Source organism: Antechinus flavipes, chromosome 4, assembly GCF_016432865.1.
Source record: "Antechinus flavipes isolate AdamAnt ecotype Samford, QLD, Australia chromosome 4, AdamAnt_v2, whole genome shotgun sequence".
NCBI classification, from domain to species: Eukaryota; Metazoa; Chordata; class Mammalia; order Dasyuromorphia; family Dasyuridae; genus Antechinus; species Antechinus flavipes.
The window spans coordinates 202,677,021-202,698,957 of record NC_067401.1 but is presented as its reverse complement, the minus strand read 5'-3'; the positions used below and the strand labels follow the sequence as shown (position 1 = coordinate 202,698,957).

General features: G+C 39.4%; 1 protein-coding gene across 1 annotated transcript; it reads right to left on the bottom strand.

Annotated features, from left to right (window-relative positions):
- Positions 1-853: 853 nt before the first annotated feature.
- Positions 854-21,937, bottom strand: APOBEC2 (apolipoprotein B mRNA editing enzyme catalytic subunit 2). Its single transcript, XM_051996911.1, has 3 exons — positions 21,633-21,937; positions 4,843-5,399; positions 854-1,009 (listed from the first exon to the last, which is right to left on the bottom strand). Exons 1-2 carry the CDS (start codon positions 21,755-21,757, stop codon positions 4,856-4,858), a joined length of 669 nt encoding a protein of 222 aa, XP_051852871.1. The 5' UTR covers positions 21,758-21,937; the 3' UTR covers positions 854-1,009; positions 4,843-4,855.

Genomic DNA, 21,937 nt, shown 5'->3' with positions numbered 1-21,937 from the left:
ATGGTAATTAGGCTTTGGATTTCTCTTTAGATATCCAGGGTTCACTTTTCTTTTGTTTTATATATGAAGAAGGAGAAGATTGGGGGAAGCAAGAGAATTTAATAAGATAATTATTTGTGCACTAGAAGCTAACCTGAAAAATTGGAAAAAATAAAAATGAAAAACCTTTTTATAGAGATGAAATTTACCAGTAGACAGTCTGTGTAAGGAGTTGTCAGGTTTCTGGAGCAATTACCAAATTAAGCCTCCTATTATTTTTTGGTATGACCTGATTGAGAGGCAGTGAAAGCTGATCTTGAGTCAGAAAGATCTGAATTGAAATCCTGCCTCTTCACAAATACTAGCCTTATGACCATAATGATGTTATGATAATTCACTTAATCTCAGTTGTCACAGGCTACTCTCTAAGAACTATAAAATACACAAATAACTGACCTACTTCTGTGGAAGGAGTTTCTGCACCAGTGAAATCACAAGTGGAAACAAAAAAATTGGTTCACATCCTCAGACTTGAATTCTACTCTGGTTGATCATGCTCTGTTATTTCTAACTCCCAGATGCTAAGTTTCTTGTAAACCTAGCATCTGTCAGTTTGCATTTGAGAAATAAAAACCATAACATTATTCTCTTTTGGTAATTATTGCTGTTCTCTTTTAAAAAAAAAAGTTTTTTTTTAACATTACAAAACACATTGCTGGACATACTTCTAAGATTTGCACGTTGATGCATATTGGTTTATGATGCAGCCTGTTGGGGAGTGACTATAACCTGTTGTTAAGTTTTTTTCCCTCCACCCTACCTTTCTTTTTTTCCCTCCCTCCTACCACTTTAACAAAGAGGGGCACAGCTTAAATTAAATGCACAGAGGAAGTATATTTTTAGTCCATTAGGGGCCTGTTTGATGAGTTGACTTGGATATTGTCTGGCTCCAAGTGGTATTAGGAAGCCACAGGCATGTCCCAGATGGCTGGGTATATCACTGATGTCTCTTGGAGGTGACAGGCTAGCCCTAGGGAGAAGATAGAGAAATAATGTTACCAGAGGCTAACACTGCCATTCCAATGTAAGAATTTCTTTCAGAGTTAACAAAACATTCATATTAGAGCTAGTTCCCTAAATGTCCTTCCCTCATAATGTCTTGGGATTTCTGGTTGATTTTTTGACCAAGCTCCTTTCTTCCCCTTGGTATTTATGATAGAAAATGCAGAGAACCAGTCTTAGCCATTTCTCATCTTGAATGAAAAGCTTTTCAACATCAGGTAAGAAACATGCAACAAATCAATGCTAAACAGGTGCTTAGGGGCAGTTAGGTAGTGGTGCAGTGGATAGAGTATCAGCCTTCCAGGCAGGAGGACCCGAGTTCAAATGGGGCCTTAACTCTGGGCAAGTCACTTAACCCCAATTGCCTCAGAAAAAAAATTAAAAAATAAGTAAAATAACCAGATGCTTAAAATCCAAGACTGTTGATTCAGCCATGATGATCCTTTAACTGCTCTAATTATTTAAAATCACCTTTTGAGTAGCAGGATCAACTCAAAAGAAGGAAACACTTTAAACCAATACAGAATATGCTCTTATACCAACTCATTACTAAATGATAGATACCATTTCTTTCTGACTTAGGAATGACTATTTCCTCTAAATCTCCCCACAAATCTTCTTTATGGTTACATCAGTAATCAAAACCCTTAATTAGCCATAGCCTTGGGGTTACAGATAATCAGAAGGTGATCTTGAAATCTAGTTTGACATGCTTTTAATGATTATTTTTGAGACAAACTTAGCTGTTTTGTTTAGCCCTAGGCTTCTCCCCACCCACCCACCCATCCACCCAAATCATATAACAATTGAATAGTAGGAGGCATAGTCCAGGAAACTAGAATAGCAGAAGCAAAAACATCAAAGGGTTTAAACTTTGTTATAAATAATCCATGTGTACAGTGTCATGTCTACAGAAGCTTATGCCAAAACAACTTTGTGAATAAGGATTTTTTTAAAGGCCTAACAATGGAGCAGCATGGTATATTAGGTATATGTTGGGCTTGGCTTCAGACACTTATTAGTTTTGTGATTCAGGATAAGTCATTTAATTTCTCAGAATCTAATTTTCTTATCTTAAAAAAGGGATTGAATTTAAGACTTCAAACTGGGATCCTATGAATACTTCCAACTTGTCCTTTCCCAAAATCTTCAGCTCTCACTGAAAGGAAAGTATACTAGGCTCAGCATTTATTAGAATAATATACCTGGGTGATGGAGTCAAAGCCACTATCTAAAATCAGTGGAAGGGTCCAATTTCTGGAGAGGAGATCAGGGTAGAAACCTCAGCCTATGGATTCAATATAGCTCAATTTGAAAACCCTCTCCTGGTTTTCTGAAAGATCTTTAACTATTTTATTTCCATCTGCATTTTCCATCAAATTCAAGCAGATTTAAAAAAAAAATTAAATGTCATTTAAAAGCATATTTTATTATTATGGTCTGGATTAGGGCCACAGAAAACAATGAATCTTGGGTATTAAAACAACCTCATTGGTAGCATCCTAAAACCATCTCAAAGTAGGTTAAAGGACTACTAAAAAATACCTAAGGTAAAGTAAAGTAAAAGACAGGAGGACTTTACAATGCTTTTTTCAGTGGTTGGATGATTGTGAACACTCATCTGGAGCCTGGCAAAGAGTCAGTGAATACTGTGTAGAATTCCTGAGGTTAAAAATTAGAGCAGAACCCAGAAAAGGATGTGTAGAAAAGGATCTAGTAATATCCCAGAGGGCACTCAGTCTGTTTTTGTTAAGGATCTAATTCACCCTCAGCAAGAAGCCAAGTTGGCCTTAATTGTGTCCTAATTGGTTGTTTAAATAGCTAATCCTCCCCTAACACAACTACTCTTCCAATTTTCTTATCTCCTCCTGACAACTGTAGGGGTCTGACTTGATGCTGCAACCAGTTTGATAAACATGTCATCTTAACCTACCACATTTCCTGCAGAGTATGTTTCTTGCTATCCCAACCTCCTTTCATTTCAGTACATTTTCATGCTCTTTTACTGAACTGCTTCTCAAGAAAAGGTGAATCATTCTTGAATTATACATCTAAATACAATCATAGATCTCCTTTAAAACAATTTTATAGTTGTGTAGAAACACCAAAACAAAACAAAACAACAAAAAACAATAACAACAAAAACCCAAACATTCAATTCAAACCTCTTGTGGGATTTGAAAAAATTATTTCAAAATTAAAGCGTTACTCCTTAAAGGGAGAGAAACCTGCAAAAGAGGAATAAAGATAATGGGAGAGTAGCCCAGAATGTGCTTCAGGCTTTTAATAGGTATGAGACAAAAAGAAGGTAGTCATGGATTCAAATGGCAACTCTGTTATGTGCTCATATAACAGAATTTAACCCACCCCTTTTTTGGCCATAGAAAATATAATTTCTACTCCACAAGGGCTTTGGGTCCCAACTCTAGAATTCCTGGTCAATTTTAGCTATATCTCTTTCCTGGGATGTGGGAAAATTATTTTGATTATAAGATTATAGATTTAAAGATGGAAGAGATCTTAGAGATTATCTAATTATATTTTCTTGTTTTACAGAGCAGGAAACTGAGTCCCTTAGAGAGGGAAGCCCAGATGTCTGGATGCAGCAGAATGAGACCAGTTTGTTTGCACAAGACTGATCAAGGCATACCTACACCATCATGCTATTATAGGCTGAAGGACTAAGAGGCATGAATTTGGAATTTATGATTTTTTTTTTTTTTTTTTTTTGCTGAGGTAACTGGGATTAAGTGACTTGCCCAGGGTCACACAGGAAGTGTTAAGTGTCTGAGGTCAAATTTGAACTCAGATCCTCCTGACTTCAGGGCTAGTGCTCCACTGCCGCCACCTAGCTGCCTCTGAATTTACTAATTTCTAAAAGCAAGAGAGTAGCTCTTCCTGACCAATGGGAAGGAGGGGAAAGCAGAGCCAAGATTGAAACAAAAAAGATTTGAAATGATTTTTCTTTACTGATGATACTGTTGTTGATGAGGATTAGCAATGCTTTAAGGTTTGCAAAGCAAAAGATATATTATCTCACCTAGGCCTCACAGCAATCCTATGAAGTAAGGGCTATTATTATCCCCCATTTTACAGATGAGAAATTGAGGCTGAAAGAGATTGAATGACTTGCCCATTGTTACACAGCTAGTAAATGTTTGAAGCAGGTCTTGAATTTGACTTCCTGACTCCAGGCCCATCACTCTATCCACTGCATGGCAGAGTTAAAGCTCTCCATAGGAGAACTAGACTCTATTTCTACTCATTTGTTCATTCAATAAATATTTATTAAACATTTAGTATGTTCCAGGCTCTACACCAAGTGCTGGGGATACAAAAAAGAGATAAAAAATAGTCCTTGCCCTCAACAAGCTTAAAATATAATGGGAGAGACAACATGCAAAGAACTATATACAAAGTACACTGTAAATAGGAAATTAAATATAAATATTATACATGTGAAAAATTGACAGAGGGGCACTAGAAGTAAGAGGGGTTGAGGAAGACTTCCTGTAGGTGGTATTTTAATTGGGACCAAGGAAGCCACAGAGGTGAATAGTTGGAGGGGGGGAAGGAAACCATTCCAGGCATGGGAGAACACGCAGAGTGAATGACCAGAGCTGAGAGTTGGAGTGCCTTCGGCGTGGGCCAGCCAGGCAGCTGGTGCCACTGGATTGAAGAGTATGTGTTGAGAAGCAAGGTACAGGAAGAAGACTGGGAAAGTAGGAGGGGGCTAGATTATAGACGCCTACTCCCCAAACCCTTGGCCCAGAGGAGGATTAAGGGAGAAGGCAGACTTACGTGTAAAGACACATCAGTGCAGGACCTCAGCCAGCTTCTCCTCATAGTAAAGGAAGTTCTCCTGAATGTCCTCCCAGGGCACAAAGGCCTTCGATTCTCCCTCTTCTTGCTCCACAAAATTCTGCCACACATACTCGAAGTCCTGGGGCTTCATGATGCGTAGCTTGCATCCCGCTTCCTTCAACCTCTTCAAGGCAGCCTTGATCTCGGGCTCTTCCCACATGAAGAGCCGACCCACCAACAGGAGCATCCTGAGGTTCTTGTTTTTGCTCAGGGTGCTCGAGATGCGGTCAGCACAGGCTGCGCAGGGGCTGGAGGAGACGTACCAGGTGACATTGTAGCGAAGGGCAGGGTCAAAGGTGGGCAGGATGGTTTTGAAGAAGGCCTCTTCTGCGTGCGCTGTAGCGTGCTCATCCTCCAGGTAGCCCCGGGACATCTGGCCTTGGCCATCCTTGCCCTGGACTTCCAACACGTAGCACAGGAAGGTCTTGTTCCGGCCAGAGCTGTATTCCACATTCCTGAACTGAAACTTAAAAAAATTGACAGGAAGCCGTTCCCTAGGGGTGAGGAAAAGAGGCGGGGAAAGGAGAGGAAGTAAGTCTCAGGTAAGATTTTGTTTCCAAGGAGAGCCAGTGAGCATCAATACCACAATGGAGAGCCTGGTCAGTCAGCCCAACATAAATAAGAATTAAAGGATTTCAGAGTTGGAAGGAACTTGAGAAATGACAGTCCGAATCTCTCAAATTAGACAAACTAAAAAAATTACATATTTGCACAAGTTTTTTTTTTTTTTTTTTTTTTTTTTTTTTTTTTTTTTTTTTTTTTTAAGGTTTTCAGAACATTTTCCTCATAGCAGACATGTGAGGTGGGTTGTACAAACATTAAACTATAGTCTTAGAAGTGACCCAAAAAAAAAAAAAAAAAAAAAACATAGACGTTGCACAACTTGCGTGTGTCAAATCCTGGACTCAAACTTCAGCACCCTCTTCACCAATAACATCTAATTCACTAATTCACTAAGCTGCCTCCCAGCTTTCAACAGATTCCCTAAAAATGGGACCCCTTCCTGCTCTCATTAAAATGCCAACAAATGAGAAAAAGCAAGGGTGACCCCAGCGTGAGGGGGTTAGATGAATGAAGTATGTATACAGTTTTATCCCATTTAGAAGACAGACCAAACTTCCACAAAAACCTTCCATCCAATATCATTTGAGGCTAATTCTTAACTTTCTTTTAGACTTTGGGTGGTATACTTTGGACATATTAAAAGTGTGGAATTCACAAAACTGCATTTTTGCCTCATTTTTTGGCTCCTCTTTCATCCATTTACCTAAGGCTTTAGGTAAATGGTCATTTTCATGTCAAACTACATCCTTTTTTCACCACCATCATTTCTTTTTATACATGATGAAGAAGAAAATGAGGTGATTTTTGATGAGCCTTGCAGATAAACTGGCAAGAATTCTCCCTACTTATCCTTTTCTTCTTTTTATCCCAATCACCATCACTTAATCACTTGTTATTGATGAATTATTATGAAAAATAGAAATAACAAATAGTATGCTCAAGACTGTTCCAGATGCAATGGAGGATGCAAAAGAAGAATGAAAAATAATTCCTACCTTCAAGGAACTTACAATCTAATCAGGAACATAAGACATACATGAAATAGAACAATATGAGACAATATTTAATAAAGAATTAAATTATTTGGACTTCAAGAAGAAGTGTGGGCACAGTCTTGGATTTAGTACTTAGAAAATCTAAGTTCCACTGCCATTAACTAATTGTCTCATTAGCAGACAAATCATTTCTATCTGAACCTCATTTCTTCCTTTGTAGAATGATGGGGTTGGACTAAGATGACCTGTAAGGTCCTTTCCAATTGGAAATCCTAATTGGATTGTATTGGTTATTCAAACCACTGGCAAACCTGCAGGGGGAGTATTGGTACTCCTGGACTCCAATGACCTAAGCGATCAGCTATGGATGCCAAAGACTAGGGTGAATGCTAAGTAATCCTCTGTAGAATCCATGCCATTGAAACTCAAGTTTCCATGTTCCCTTATGTCAAACTAATTTTCCACTATGGAGATGAATGACTGTGGGGGCTCAGCCCCTGGGATTCCTTAGTGCACTATACTTAGCTCCCTAAGCCCCTCTGTCCCTGGAGCAGAGGTGTTTATTATTTACTTAACATTTCAAAAGAATTGGGACTCTGATGAGGTCCCTGTCCTAGAGCCCACCCTTTATCCCAGTACAAGGTCAGACTCACCCCAAGCTACCAACTCTTTAGCACATTTAAAATTAATTTAGCATTAGATTTAGCAGCTAAGTAGAAAGACTTTGGAACAATGGAAAGTGAAGGGGATTTAGGTCAGAGGGTCTGCCTTTGAATCTTGACTACTTGACTACTAGCAAGACTGAGCAAGTCACTTAAATTTTCTGAACTTCAGTCCCTCGTTTATGATTTAAGGTAGTCATAAATTAGATGTCCTCTAATGCAATTTTCATTTTGAAAGCTATGCTTTTATAATCCCATTTGTCCTCTTCTTTCTCTCAAATCATCTAACTGTTCTCTTTCAAATCAATCTGAAAATCTCCTTCCCTAAACCCTCATTCTAGTCATAATCATAGAGCTAATTTCGAGCTTAAAGGAACCATAGATGAGCATTAGATAACCATAGAGGTCATCTAATCCAACCCCCTCATTTTTCAAATGAGGAAATAGACCTAAAAAGACTATCATTTAATCAGTGTCACACAGGTGGTTAGTGTTAGAGACAGGATTTAAACCCAGGCTCTTTGATTCCAGATCATACCTTTATTTTTTCTCCCTTTATCATTTAGCTGCTTGGTTGGACAATGTTCATTTGCAGTCACTTCTATGGTGCTTACTACATTGTTGTCTTAAGCATGTTTTCTGATTTTGAGCCTTTCCCCCGCTTAGGCTGGTAACTCTATAAAAAAAGACCTTGTCTTTACTTAGAGTGGCTCTCCATAGGACTCTCCATATGGAGGATGTGCAATAATTATTGACCCACTGCTTCATGTAGCAAAATATATAGAATATGTGAATTCCTATGCAAAAGGTCCATCATATATATATGTTTTCTTAACTTTCAGATCTCCAAACTAATTCTGAAAGGCTATAATCTCTCTTACTTTTTTACTTTTTATTCACTACTATCACCTTAGTCCCTCTACCTCTATAATGGCCAATAATAATAGTTTTTTTTTTTTTTAACAGATATTCCCATTTCAACTTTCCCTCCTTTCTGTTGCTGCTGTCAGGTTAACTTATAGACAAATCTAATGATATCATTCCTCCTCAAAATCCATTAGGGACTCCCTACACAGATAAAATAGAATCTGTTTAGCCTCCCACTCAGTGCTTTTATTTTTTCTACTGTACTTTCTTTACCTTCTATATGAGTTCCTCTCTGGCTCAGTTCCTTGTGCTGTCCTGCCTCCATGCCTATGTTCACAGCTTTCCCTACTCCTGCCCCTTTTCTCCCACCTCCCTTTTTTGAAATCAGAATTTATCTTTTCCTTAAAACTTTCCCCTGAAGCCCACTGGTAGCTAGCAATCCTTTTTATTTTAGACTTCAAATAAAGTTCTTTTAGGCATTTTCTGTGCTTATTATATGGTATAGTCTAATGACTAGAGGGTTGGACTTGGTATTCCAATTCTGCCTTTGACACTAGTGTTGTAACTGTGGGCAAATCACAATTCCTTTGTACCTCAATTTTCTCATCTGTAAGACGGGGATATTGATACTTATAGTGCCTGACTCAGAATTGTTATAAAGATCAAATGAAATAATATACACAGGGTACTATATAAATGTTAACAAGATTTTTTATTAATTGGACAATATCTATGTGAGAAGTAGCATGGCAAAGTGGAAAGATTACTAACACTATAACTCAACAAACATTTATTAAGAGTTTACAGGGCAAGAGGGCAATGTTTTAGAAGAAAAAGCAAAAACAGTTTTTGCCCTCATGAAGCTTATAATAGGGGTGACAACATAGACAAATCAATGCATACAAGATCAATTCAAAATAGGTGGAAGACAGCTTTAAAGCAAAGAGATGACAACTATCTGGAGACCAGAAAAGGCTTCCTGGAGGAATGGAATGTAAGCTAAGTAAAAGGCCAGGGAATTTAAGAATCAGATATGGAAAAGAAAGCATTTCGAGCAGGAGGCACGGTCAGGACAAAGGCATGGAAATGGGAGATGGAAGGAATAACACATAGGCCAGTATGCCTGGACAGTGCAATTAATAGACTAGAGTAATAAAGTCATTTAAAAAAAATGGAAAGACAGGTAGGGACCAGCCAGATCTTTAAGTTCCAAAACAGTGGAGTGTTATCTTAGCAGTAATAGAGAGAGACCCATTGGATCTCTTGAGTGGGAGTGGATCAGGGTTGAGGTAGAGTTCAGGGTGAGGTGACTTAGATGAGCTTAAAGCAGATCACTTTGGCAGTAGAGTGGAGCATTCTCATCAAACTATAATAGAAATGGAGGCTACTAAACTATACCCAAGAATTCCAGTGGGCTAAATATTGACATGGTTTTAAAATGTAATATTATTTGATTGATTTCTATTTATTTTGTTAAATATCTTTCAATTATACTTTAATCTGGTTTGTACACTTGGGCAGCTTGCAGTCCAAAAGTGGGATGTTTGACCCTAGTGGTCATAGAGGATGGGTTGTAGTAGGGCAAGATTTGAGGCAGGGTGTCCAATTAGCAGGTGTTTGATGAAGTGATGAAGATGTGAATTAGGGTGATAGCTACATGAATGAAGGAGAGAGGGGAGATATGTGAGAAATGGAGAGAAAGAAACTTCATGATTTGGCAATTGATCAGATATGTGAGCTGAACAAGAGAACAAGGTTTTCTGAGGTTACTGAATTTGGCTGACTAAAACCATGCCAAGAAAGTTTGAAAGAAGGATGGATTTGTAGAAGGGAGAAGTCCTGGTTTTAATATTTACAGTGTTGATGGTAGAATTCTGGATAAATTAATCCACCATCTTCGTTTCATAATATTTGCACTATCCTATCTAAAGGAACAGAAAGTATTGTGGGAAGTCACTTCGTAAATGCTATAACAGTATAAAAATAGGAGCTGTTTAAGTACAAACACACAGACACCAAACATGTGTATACATACTATATATATTATTTTATATTGTATCTATTATATATTATGTAAAATATACAAATATGTTTTATAATTAACATTATATTTATGTGGTAATTATGAAGTATATATATTTATATTTTACATAGTATACAACTTGAGTAGAAGTTGAGTATTTTTTTCTTTATCATATTTATTTTTATTCCTCTTCCCTCCCCTCAAAAAAAACTGGGAAAATTTACGTTTTTATCCTGAGTGATTTTCTTTTTTTTTTTCCCTTGAAATATAGCTCTGAAGACAGGCTTTTAAAGGTCCATTATGATTTAAAATGGACTTCACCTTAAAATCCAAATCACTTTGATTTAATCAAATGGACAATAATAATCCCAATCCAGGCCTCTGTTTAGATTCTGATGTCTGAGAATGAATGTAAATAGCAATTGTTTTCTGTCCCTGCCAGGGTCTTCCCTCCTCAGATTATTATCCTTATGATAATAAATTGGGCTACATCTGTCTCAACTCTTTTGTAGTCCTTGGTCACTGAACGGGCATGACCTCATGCCAAGACCTGAGAAAGACTTTAATTTAGGAAGATTAAGTTCACCCACTGAATCCTGGGCCATCTCCAGTCCTCTTGCTCTTTATACTCTCTTTGGAGGAGAAAGTGAGGCTGCTGACTGCTCAGCTCTGAGTCATTCATATCCCATTCACTAGAAAATCCTAAAATATCACCTTCTTGATGAAATTGGCCATTTCAACATATACATATAATAGAACAAATCTACTCTATATTATACACACTATATTTAATATGTATGTAAAATATCATATGTATGTGTAGAAAAGTGTATGGAGAGAGGAAAAAGTATTGCATTTTTTGCTTTGACACTAGCTTACTATTCATTTGCATTTTGCTTTTCTTTTGACATGATTTTCCCTTACTACACCCCCAGTGCAGACCAGAACAATCTCAGTTTTTGAGTAAACTCCTTAACAGGATGCAAGCCATACAAGGTATGTCCTACAAAGTTTGGAGGATTCAAAGCAAGGATTCAAACATTTTGTCAACTATTTATAGAACTTACAGAAGGCCCTATTACTTTGACTTCTGGTTAGGTTTCTTCCAACCCAAAGATTTTTCTGGATAGATTCTCAAACAGAGAAAGCTAATTTGTTCCAGCCTAGTAGTGGGTGCTAGATCCAGAGATGAGCTGCCCCACCTTGGAAAGAGCCCTACTCTTCTCTACTGGAATGCTGAAACCCCGCCTCCCTGAGCACAAAGAAGAAATCCAGAGTAACCAGAAACCAGAGGAGAGAAGAAAAGGTCAGCTCTCTATTAATACCCAGCTCACTCCTCCCTCCAGCACTGGACTCCTCTCCTGCTTAGTAAGGGGCTGTACCAGATGTTGCCACAGAGGAAACTATTTCAAAAGAAGAACAAATCAGAGAGAAAGTTTTGACTCTTGTTCCTCTTGGGGGCTAGGAAGCTAGGACAGCTTGGCTTTTCTGGAGCAGAAGGAAAATAAAGGGTGAAGAAGGGGCTATCTATCTCTTACAGTCCCTCAAGAAACATTTATAAGTATCTACTAAGTGCCTTGTCCCAAAAATAAAGTTCAATATTTAATAAGAAGCTTCTCTTGAAACCAAAAGCATGCAGGTTCTGGACATTAACATTGAGAATATGGAAACAAATCAGGAAGGCAGCTAAAATGTCTGAAATGGGTACTAAAGTTTCCCCTATAGAAAGAGATTCTTAACCTAAAATCCATAGACCCTAAGAGGTCTTATGGATAGATTTCAAGGGCTCTCTGATCTTTCATAGGGCAATAAATTTCATCTTTATTTCAATGTAATTGGTTTCCTTTGTAGTCCTATGTAGTTTACTTTATGTATTTAAAAATATTATTCTGAGAAAGGGTTCACAAGTTTCACCAAATTACAAAGAAGCTGATGATATAACAGAAGGTTAAGGAGTTCTTACCTGTTGGATGATTTTGCCATATTACACTGTTCTCAATTATTTTTCCCAATAGAAGAAAGCAGTGACACATAATCCAACAGCATATATTTCTTTCTTTACAGCAGTTGTAGAATTTCCTTCCTAATTAAAATTTTTTACTTATGCAAATAAGTAAGAAAATTTTTACTTTACATATCCTTTCAGCACACGTTTCAATACTAAAACATTGAGTGCAGAGGAAGAGATGAATATGAGAGAGAGAAGGAAGGGGTAAAAAAAGGAATTATACTGAAATTTTTCTAGCTGCCAATGCTGATATTATGGATCTAGTGTCCCAGGATGCAGCAACCAAATGTGTGTTGTTCAGTTATGTCTGGCACTTTGGGAGCCTATTTGGGGTTTTCTTGGCAGAGATACTGCAGTGGTTTGCCATTTCCTTCTCTGGTTCATTTTACAGATGAGGAAACTGAGGCAAACAGGATGAAGTGACTTGCCAAGGGTCACAGGGCTAGTCAGTGTCTGAGGCCAGATTTGAAATCATGAAGATGAGTCTTCTTGATTTCAAGCCCAGAGCTCTATCTATTGCACTACTTAGCTGCCCAGTTAGAAGAAATTGATACTTTTAAACGGTTCTTTAGGCACTCTTCTGTTTACTTTCAACAAATAGTACTTAGGATGGAAAGTTGGATGGCCACTTGTAAGAGATTTTATAAAAGAGGTCAAACTAAATGACTTGTCATATCCCTTTCAATTCGATGATTCTGTGATATAAACAGGTTAGTGTTCTAATGTGGGCCAAAGAGATGATGCAATGGATAGAGCTCTAGGCCTAGAGTCAGGAATTCAAATCTAGACTGAGATACTTACTAGTTGTGTGACTTTGAGCAAGTCACTTAATATCATTTGCCTCAGTTTCTTCCCCTGTAAAAATGAGCTGGAGAAGGAAAAGTGTTAGAATCCTAGTGTTAACTCATTAGAGTTGATAGAAACTATGCTTAAGTTAACACCTTTGAGAGTTCACACATTATCTCACACATTAATTTACATGTTTGGGAGATTTCAGGGTTCAGTATGAGATATCCAAATTCACACCTCCCATAATCCTACTCTCAGAGGAAGAGTCAACCTTTGAGTTTACACCTCTAAAAGAGCATAAAAACAGCTGAGCTCAGTCAAGAGAGTTCAGTTGAAAAGATTGAGAGGGGAGTATCAGTTGGCGATTGAGAAGCCACGAGTCGGAATTGAGCTGGAGGCAGAAGCTGGAAGACCTAAAAGACAAGCTGCAAGAGCTCGTGGAACCAAGGAGGGAGAGAGGCTCTAAGAAAACTAACTGGGCTATTTTGAAGGAAGCAATAAAAGACCTGAACTTTTAACACCTGGCTGGACTTGAAGTGACTTTTACTTGGAATGCAAACTAAGGCTGCCTCCAGAAAACCTCTCCAAGAAACCTGCTCCCAGAGAACCATCGTATTTGAGAAAAGAAGAGACTACCACAGAAAAGACTTTGCCAAGAAAACTCTAAAATTGGGTCACAAAGAGTCAGACATGATCAAGAAGAGGCAACAACAAAAACATTCTAATCAGTCCTCTACAGCTCCCCCAGCTCCACCTGCTGCTGCTGATAATCAAAATGTATCCCCAAAATTTGGGGGTTGCATTATTTTGTAGTAGAAAGGACATGTGAACAAGTGAAACATATTTCTCCAATTTTAGGAGAGAATTTAATGTCCAAAGTCCTCAGTTTATAAGTAAATTGAAGTTCAGAAACATAGTTACTAAAATGGCTAGTAAGTAGTAGTGGAGCTGGGATTTGAATCCAGGTTACTTAGACTCTAGATTCAGCCCTCCTTATACTTCAGTAACATTTGTCATTGTGCTAGGATACAAAATCTGCCTTTACCCTAGAATAGTGTACAGCATGTATCCAAATAATTCCAATGGAAGTTAAAATAAGATAAATTTGGTTGAGCTGAAAGGAAGAAAAATTGGGGACAGAGGGCATATTCCCTAAGTTAGCATTTCCTAGGAGTACATACCAGCATGGTGGGAGTAACAGAAGTCACTTGCCACACAGAAACATGGGTTGTCAGTGGGATTAAATATTTGTGACAGAAAAAAATCCCCAAGTTACATATAGATCATTGAAAATTACCAAGTTTCAGCTTTCCCTTCTCCTCTGCTTTCCCACCAGATTTCCTCCCCAAAGAGAAGAAACCAATATTTAATAAGTACCTACTACCTGCCAGGTACTGTGCTAAGTGTTTTACAAATATTATCTGGTTGTTATCTCTCTCCTCTCCCTAACACAAGAAAAAGATGTTTGGGAAAGATGTAAAGAACTTGTACTTATTTGTAAGATGTATATATATCCCAAGTGTGAGCCTAGGAGGCATCTTAAGCTTTCTTTCTTTCCTTGTAAAGGACCCTCAGCCAGCAGCTCTTTTAGGAAAGCAATTGAGGAAAGAAAGATACTTGTCCTAATAAATATATCTCTATTGGGCCATGGGATAGTCCAGTTTTGGAGAAAATGAGATAGAATGATTCTAGGCAATTATCTGAGCTCTTAGAGTGAGATTGGGAGAGGATTCTGCCTCAAGTCTTTTTCCACTCACCTCACCTGTCACCTTCTAAAGCTCAGAGCTGGCCATATAACAACCCTCCCTCCCTCCTCAGCCTCCCCAGCCACTGGATAAATTCTAGTGGCTCTCTATTGTGAGAAATGCTGAAACTTGGATTTCCACAATGTTGCAAGCTTTGAAGTAGTGTGGGATAGTGGGTACCACTGATCAAAAGGTTTTCAGAATGTGAGAGGCTAAGGAAGATTCCACAGGACAATTAAGTGATCAATCAAAGTCTTGATTGGAGTCAGCTAGTCTTGGGGTTTTGAGAAAACACAAGACTTAAAATAATAGCTGATCCAGCCAAACTAGACTTGTCCAAATCACTAGTGTACCTGCTTAATAGGCTAATTGAATATTAAATAACACACTCCATAAGAGGAGTTTCCTACCATTTTTGAACATGAGATGTATGATGAGGGAGGGGGAACATGTTTATACATGTTTAGGGAAAACATGTGGTGGGCGTATCAGAAAGATTGTAATCCAGAAGAGAAGGACCAATCTGTTCTCTAAAGGGAGGGACTGTGTCAGTCTAGCAAATATAAATAATTTCTGGCCAGAAATCAGAAGATGATTCCTTAAGATTCTTCTTTAATACATTTTTTCCAGTATCTGATTTTCAGTGTCAAGAGTGTGTTTCTAATACTATCACCTTTATACTCCACCATTCAAAAATTCCAAAGCCCTTCATAACCTACTCTCCACTCCTTCCAATCTTCTTAAACCTTCTTACACCTCCCTTCATGTATGTTTTTATCCAGTTCTTTGCTGTTATTGGAATAAAACACTATCTTCCACCACTGGGTATTTTCATTGGTTATTCCCATGTCTGGAATGTTCTTCCTCCTCATTTCTGTCTCTTGGTTTACTTCATATCAGAGCTGAAATCCCACATCCTATAAGAAATCTTTCCTAATCCCTCTTCAATTCTAATGCCGTCCTTCTTGGTTATTTCCACTTTAAACATAGTTCGATTGTACCTTGTTATTTGCATATTGTTTCCCTTCTAAGATCAAACGAGGAAATATTTAGAAAAAGTGCCAGTGCCTGAAACATAATAGATGCTACATTAAGTATTCCCTTCCTTTCCCCATTATGGCAATATCACCTATTCACAGGCCCTGAGAAGAGAACTTCTCTTAGTATTTCTAATTAGGAAGATGGGAGGCCCAAGCTTCCTGTATAACTGTGACTCCTTCCCAGGAAACAGGAAAGAATTCCCTTAAGAATCTCATAAAGACAGGAATTGTCTTGACTTTTCTTTGTATCCCTAGTGCTTAGCACAGTGTCCAGGACATAGTAGGTGCTTAATAAATGTTTATTGGTTGACTCTTCAGGGAGATTACGGCAGTAGAAGTTTATTTTTTTATTTATTTTTTTAATTTTTATTTAATAATTACTTTATATTGACAGAATCCATGCCAGGGTAATTTTTTACAACATTATCCCTTGTACTCGTTTCTGTTCCAATTTTTCCCCTCCCTCCCTCCACCTCCTCCCCTAGATGGCAAGCAGTCCTATATATGTTGGATATGTTGCAGTATATCCTAGATACAATACATATTTGCAGAACCGAACAGTTCTCTTGTTGCACAGGGAGAATTGGATTCAGAAGGTATAAATAACCCGGGAAGAAAAACAAAAATGCAGATAGTTCACATTCGTTTCCCAGTGTTCTTTCTTTGGGTGTAGCTGCTTCTGTCCGTCATTTATCAATTGAAACTCAATTAGGTCTTTTTGTCAAAGAAATCCACTTCCATCAAAATATGTCCTCATACAATATCGTCGAACTGTATAATGATCTCCTGGTTCTGCTCATTTCACTTAGCATCAGTTCAATAAGTCTCACGGCAGTAGAAGTTTAGAACTGGAGACTTTAGAGATCAGGAATTAGAAAGAGGACAGAACAAAGAAAGGAATAAATATTTCTTAAGTGCCCATTTATTATGTTCCAGGCACTGTGCTAAGAACTTTACAAATATTTCATTTTAGCCTCATAATACCTGTGAAGGAGGGGCAAGTATTATCCCTCAAATCCAGAACAATGGATTTGGAAGCTGAAAACTTTTTTTTAAACACTTTGCTCCACAATTTATTATTTTTATGAGTTTACCCAAGTCATTTCCCTTCTATGAGTGTCAATTTCTTCATTTATAAAAGAAATAGGTTGGACTAGATAATCTCTAAAATTTCTGAGGTCTTTGTAAACTCTAAAATCCCATGGAGAAGACGAGTTTTGCTCTGGAGGGAAGGGACTTGACCCATCTGTACTTTCCAGTAGCCTCTTGCTCCAATGCCTGCTTGTCCATCTCTTGAGGATTATGAAGAGAAGATGTTAGTGTCTGGTACTGGAGGTGAGATATCTTTATATTACAATGGAGTTAAATGCCTGTATTTTCTCCTTTCACCTGTTTACTCCTACCCCTCCTCAATAATGCTCCCATAGCAGAGACCAAATAATCAATCTGGGGGTAAAAGAGAATGAGGACTCATATTGCTGAGGAGCCCCATTATCTCCATCAGGGATAGCTCAAGGGAACACCTCCACCTACCCACCCACACACAACCCTCCTTCCTCATCTCTAAGGCAATAAAACTCGCAGATTCTTCCCTAACTGCTCCCATGCAGAGCAAAAAGGAAGCCAGGAAGCTTCTTTGGAGTGGAGTGGATGTACCTTCTGGTCCTGTGAAGCCAGTATAACATTAAAGAATTTAGATTTAGAAGGAACTTTAGTAATCTCACAGTCAATAATAGCCAGGTGCTTTAATTTTAAGATCATCTTCTGTTAGAGGTAATTGGTAGGTCAGTGGGCCTGAAATCAGAAAGACCTGAGCCTCCAACAATCACTTCACCTCTGTCTGTCTCAGTTTGCTCAGTTTCCATCTCACAGGGTTGTTGTGAAGATCAAATGAGGAAATATTTAGAAAAAGTGCCAGTGCACTACATCAAGTATTCCCTCCCTTTCCTCATTATGGCAATATCACCTATTCACAGGCCCTGGGAAGAGAACTTCTCTTAGTGTCCCTAATTGGGAAGATGGGAGGCCCAAGCTTCCTGTATGTCTGTGGCTCCTTCCCCGGAAACTTTCCAACTATCTGTCACCACTCTCCTAGCGATGTGTCACCTCCTTTTAGATGCACAGGCCCAGGATCTTCCCATCGAATCAAGACTCATTGGAGTCAGCTGGATAGTTTCTCTTCCTTCTGGGCCAGTCTTTTAATGTGTTCCAGGACTCCAAAGGGCATTTGCAATTTGTGAGTAGGAGCAGAATACTTCTCTTCCTCTCTACCCTTCCTTTCATTTTGTTTTGTTTTGTCATAGTCTTTTATTCAAGACTAACAGAGAAGAAAAATCATAATAACCTTGAATAATCAACAAGCATTTATTAAGTGTCCAATTTCTATCACCATCCCAAAATCACTTATAAGGTACATAGTATGTACCTTACTATGTATCAGAAAATGTGCTAGGCAATGAGGATGCAAGTACAAGGAATATAACATCACTCATGACGAAACTTTCTCTCGTTTTGCTGACACATCATGACTAATAAGATTTCTAAGAGTTCCAGCTGATGTAACTTTCATCAGGTGGACACACTCACACACATCCAAGACATATGATGTGCATTACTTTGGGGGTAAAAGTTGTAGAAAAGTGTGTCTATTAATCACATAATCTATGAAAGGGGAACACTTACTCCATCTGACTTTTTGTGACCCCATTTGGGGTTTTCTTGGCAAAAATGCTTGTGTTTTGCCATTTTCTTCATTAACTCATTTTATAACCAAGGAAACTGAGACAAGCAGGATGAAGTGACTTGTCCAGGGCCACATAGCTAGAAAGTGTCAAGATTAAATTTGAACTCAGGAAGATGAATCTTACTAACTCTATCCAGTGTACCACCTAACTGCCCTACTTTGTTCAGAGGTGACAGCAAAAATCAATAGACCAGGTAGAGTTTCTCTTCCAAGCTCTGGTTCTCCAGAAGCCCAGAGCTTTGTGGCATTCAAGTCTGCAGAATAACTCTCACCCTACAAAGCTTCAGTTCTCCCAAACATGCCTTCTGCCTCCAAGTTTTCATACATATTTCCAGGGACTGAGAAGATGGTACATGTGAGATGAGCATCTCATCTGCAAACACATCTAATCTTTCTTTTACCCTGCTTCTTCTCCTTCTTTTATTGCACCCCTTGCATAGTGATCCTCAAATTTTTTTCACATTATTTTATAAAAGTTCTTGGTCTGTGCCTTTGTATATATTCTGTTAATCTCGGGGTTGAAGATAGTAACTCTGGAGGTGAAAAAAAAAGTTTTCTCTTTATTCTACATCTTCTTTTCCTACCTTCTTCTTTTTCCCTCTCCCCCTTGTTCCCCCAAGTAGCAGAGTATGAAACTAATCTACCAGAGCAAGGCTCAAATCCCAGGGGCTCCTTACAAGGGTCTGATCTTTGATTCTGGAGCTTATTGACCTCTGAGATACACAGATCTACAAGCTAAGAGGGATGCAAACATTCCCTCCTCTTCCTTTCTCCAGGAGAGATGGACAGTGACACCTACAGGCTGTCTCAGAGCCGGCTACTTACCCAGAGGGGCCCCAGAGAGCAAATGCCTACATCTGTTGCTTGTCTCTCTGGAGTGTGGAAGGGAAAACATTTAGGGCTTCTCACTGTTCATTTCGGAGCTCTCTTTCTCTGTGCTACAGATTTCTAGCTTTCCATGATTGAAAGTCCACAATAACACCTTCCTTTCTCCCTAGGTTGGAGATGTGGGGGTGGAAATGGAAGGGGGTGCTTTTTGCTTGTTTTTCCCAGATGGGAACATTGGGGTTTCACAAAGGTAAATTTGAACTTCACACCCTTCAGGGATTTGTCTGTCACTAGAAAGCACAAATCACAGAAAAAGCTTCAGTACCTGGTCTTATCCATGGGCTAGGATGAAGTGGCAGGAACATATGTATGGATGGCCTAGGACGGTATAAATGAAGGTGCTTAATGTCCCTTCACCATCTACCCCTTTTCCCCCTTCCTTGTCCTTTAGCTGTCCCTTCTATTCCTTTCATTCAGGGGTCTCAGTGTCAAAGGGGAGGCTCAGTTAAAAATCTAAGGGGGCAGAGTAGGGACTCTTGGCCAGTCTGCACCAAAGCTTTCCATATCCCTAGACCTATCTGGCACCAGCTACTCCCCTAATCCCAGGATAAGGGTGAGATTATGTGAGTAGGCACAAGGCAGCACAACTTGGGGTCTGTTCTTCCTCTCAGGATTCAGGCTGAATCTCCCCTGGATAAGGTTTCCTGTCCCTGGAAACTACTGTGCTCCTGTTTTGCCTACCATCTCCTTCTCTGATCACTGTTGTTCTTCCCAGATCTCAGAGGAAGGCATAAGAGTGGGAAAGATTTAAGGGGCAGCTAGAGAGCTCATTGCTGTTCTTCCTAGGTGACAATGAGAGATACTGAGGGTGGGGAAGGATTTGGGGGTCATGTACAGCTAGGCTCAGCTCCTCAAAGTGCTCTCTCTTCCTTTCTCTGTCTGTCTCTTCCTCTGTCTGTTTGTCTCTCCCTCTCTTTGTCTCTGTCTCCCTCCCTCCCTCCCTTTCTCTCTGTCTCTCTCTCTCTGTCTCTGTCTCTCTCTGTCTCTATCTCTCTCTCTGTCTCTCTCTGTCTCTCTCTCTCTCTGTCTCTGTCTCTCTCTGTCTCTCTCTCTCTCTCTGTCTCTCTCTGTCTCTCTCTCTCTCCTCTCTCTGTCTCTCTCTCTCTCTGTCGCTGTCTCTCTCTCTGTCTCTCTCTCTTTCTCTCTCTCTCTCTCTCTCTCCTCTCCTCTTCTCTTCTCTTCTCTTCTCTTCTCTTCTCTTCTCTTCTCTCTCTCTCTCTCTCTCTCTCTCTCTCTCTCTCTCTCTCTCTCTCTCTCTCTCGCCATTTGGCAGTAGCTGTCGCTGGAAGGCTAAGGAAGGGAGACAATGAAGGGAATTTCTTGGAGTCATATCTGAATAGGCACGTTCTAGACCAGTCAGTGGGCCCAAGTGGGTAACATGGCCCTGCTCCTGCTCTGTTTCTTTCACTTGAACCTATCCCTTTGGACCAGGAAGCCTACTTTGCTTAGCCAGAATTGGATCTAATATCTTCCATCTCCCTGACCAGAATGTCCCTATGCTTTATACTGTCTATGCTTATCTCACTGTTCTGGCTTCTCTGACCAGGACTATGTATAAACTCCTTGCTCATGGGGTTCATGGATCATTTCTGCTGCTTTCCCCTGGAGAGATTCATAAAAGATTTGTAGGAAGAAATTGCCTCTCATTCAACTCAATTCCTATTGTGGAATCTTCTCTTCAGAGATAAACAGGGAAGGGGTCAGCATTACTTAGGATTCTTTTGCTCTCACTGTCTCTGTCTCTGTCTCCCTCTGTCTTTTTCTCTCTCTCTCTCTCTCTCTCTGTCTCTGTCTCTCTCTCTCTGACTCTGTCTCTGTCTCTGTCTGACTCTGTGTCTCTCATCTACTGCCCCACCTCCCTGCCAATTTCTCCTGGATTTGAGATAGTAGAGTTTCCAGGCCTCTGCACTTTTCCCTCTTGAACTCTTTAAAAGGATTAAAAATAAAACAGACAAAAATACCAACCAAATCTTATCCAAGCAAATGCTTCTCTGGAGGAATCTCTCCTGATTTGAGATTGCCACCTCAGAAAGTTGCTGCGAGATAAATTATTTGTAAATCTTAAAGACTCTATAAATGTGTTATTATTATAGTTATTGATATTAATAACAAGGACATAAAAATTCCTTACTTTTCAACTCTGATGTCCTAATATCCCCAAATTTGCACATAAAAACAATAATGTATTAGTCTATATTCAATGTCTACATCCCAATCTTAATCTCAGGACACAGTCAAGCTAATTCCTCCCTAATTCTTCCATCCCCAGCTCTGGTCAGCCTCCTTTCCTGAGGCTCTAGAACCCAAGTTCTCACTCATAATCCTCCTATATACCCCATACTTATCCTGAAAATCTCCCTCCTACCTCGTCCAGAGAAGAGCAGCCAGCAACCTGTCTCTTACCCTGTGACAATCTCGAAGGGCGGTAACTCAATCAGCTCCTTCAATTTCTCAGGATCATCCAGGTTATCAGAGTCGCCCTCTCCATTTTGAGGAGCAGCAGCGGCAGCCTCTTCTTTCTCAGCCATTTGGGGGAGGCCTGGAGGAATCCCTGGAACAGTTAGTCTGGGGCTTGGGGGCTGGCTAGGCCACGGACCGAGAGCTAGCTGGGCTGGTGAGCAGCAGCTGTCAACAGCTAAATCAGGCTGAGAGCAGCCGGAGAGAGCTGGGACTCTCTGAGCTCAATGTCCCTGTCTCTCTGTGGCTCC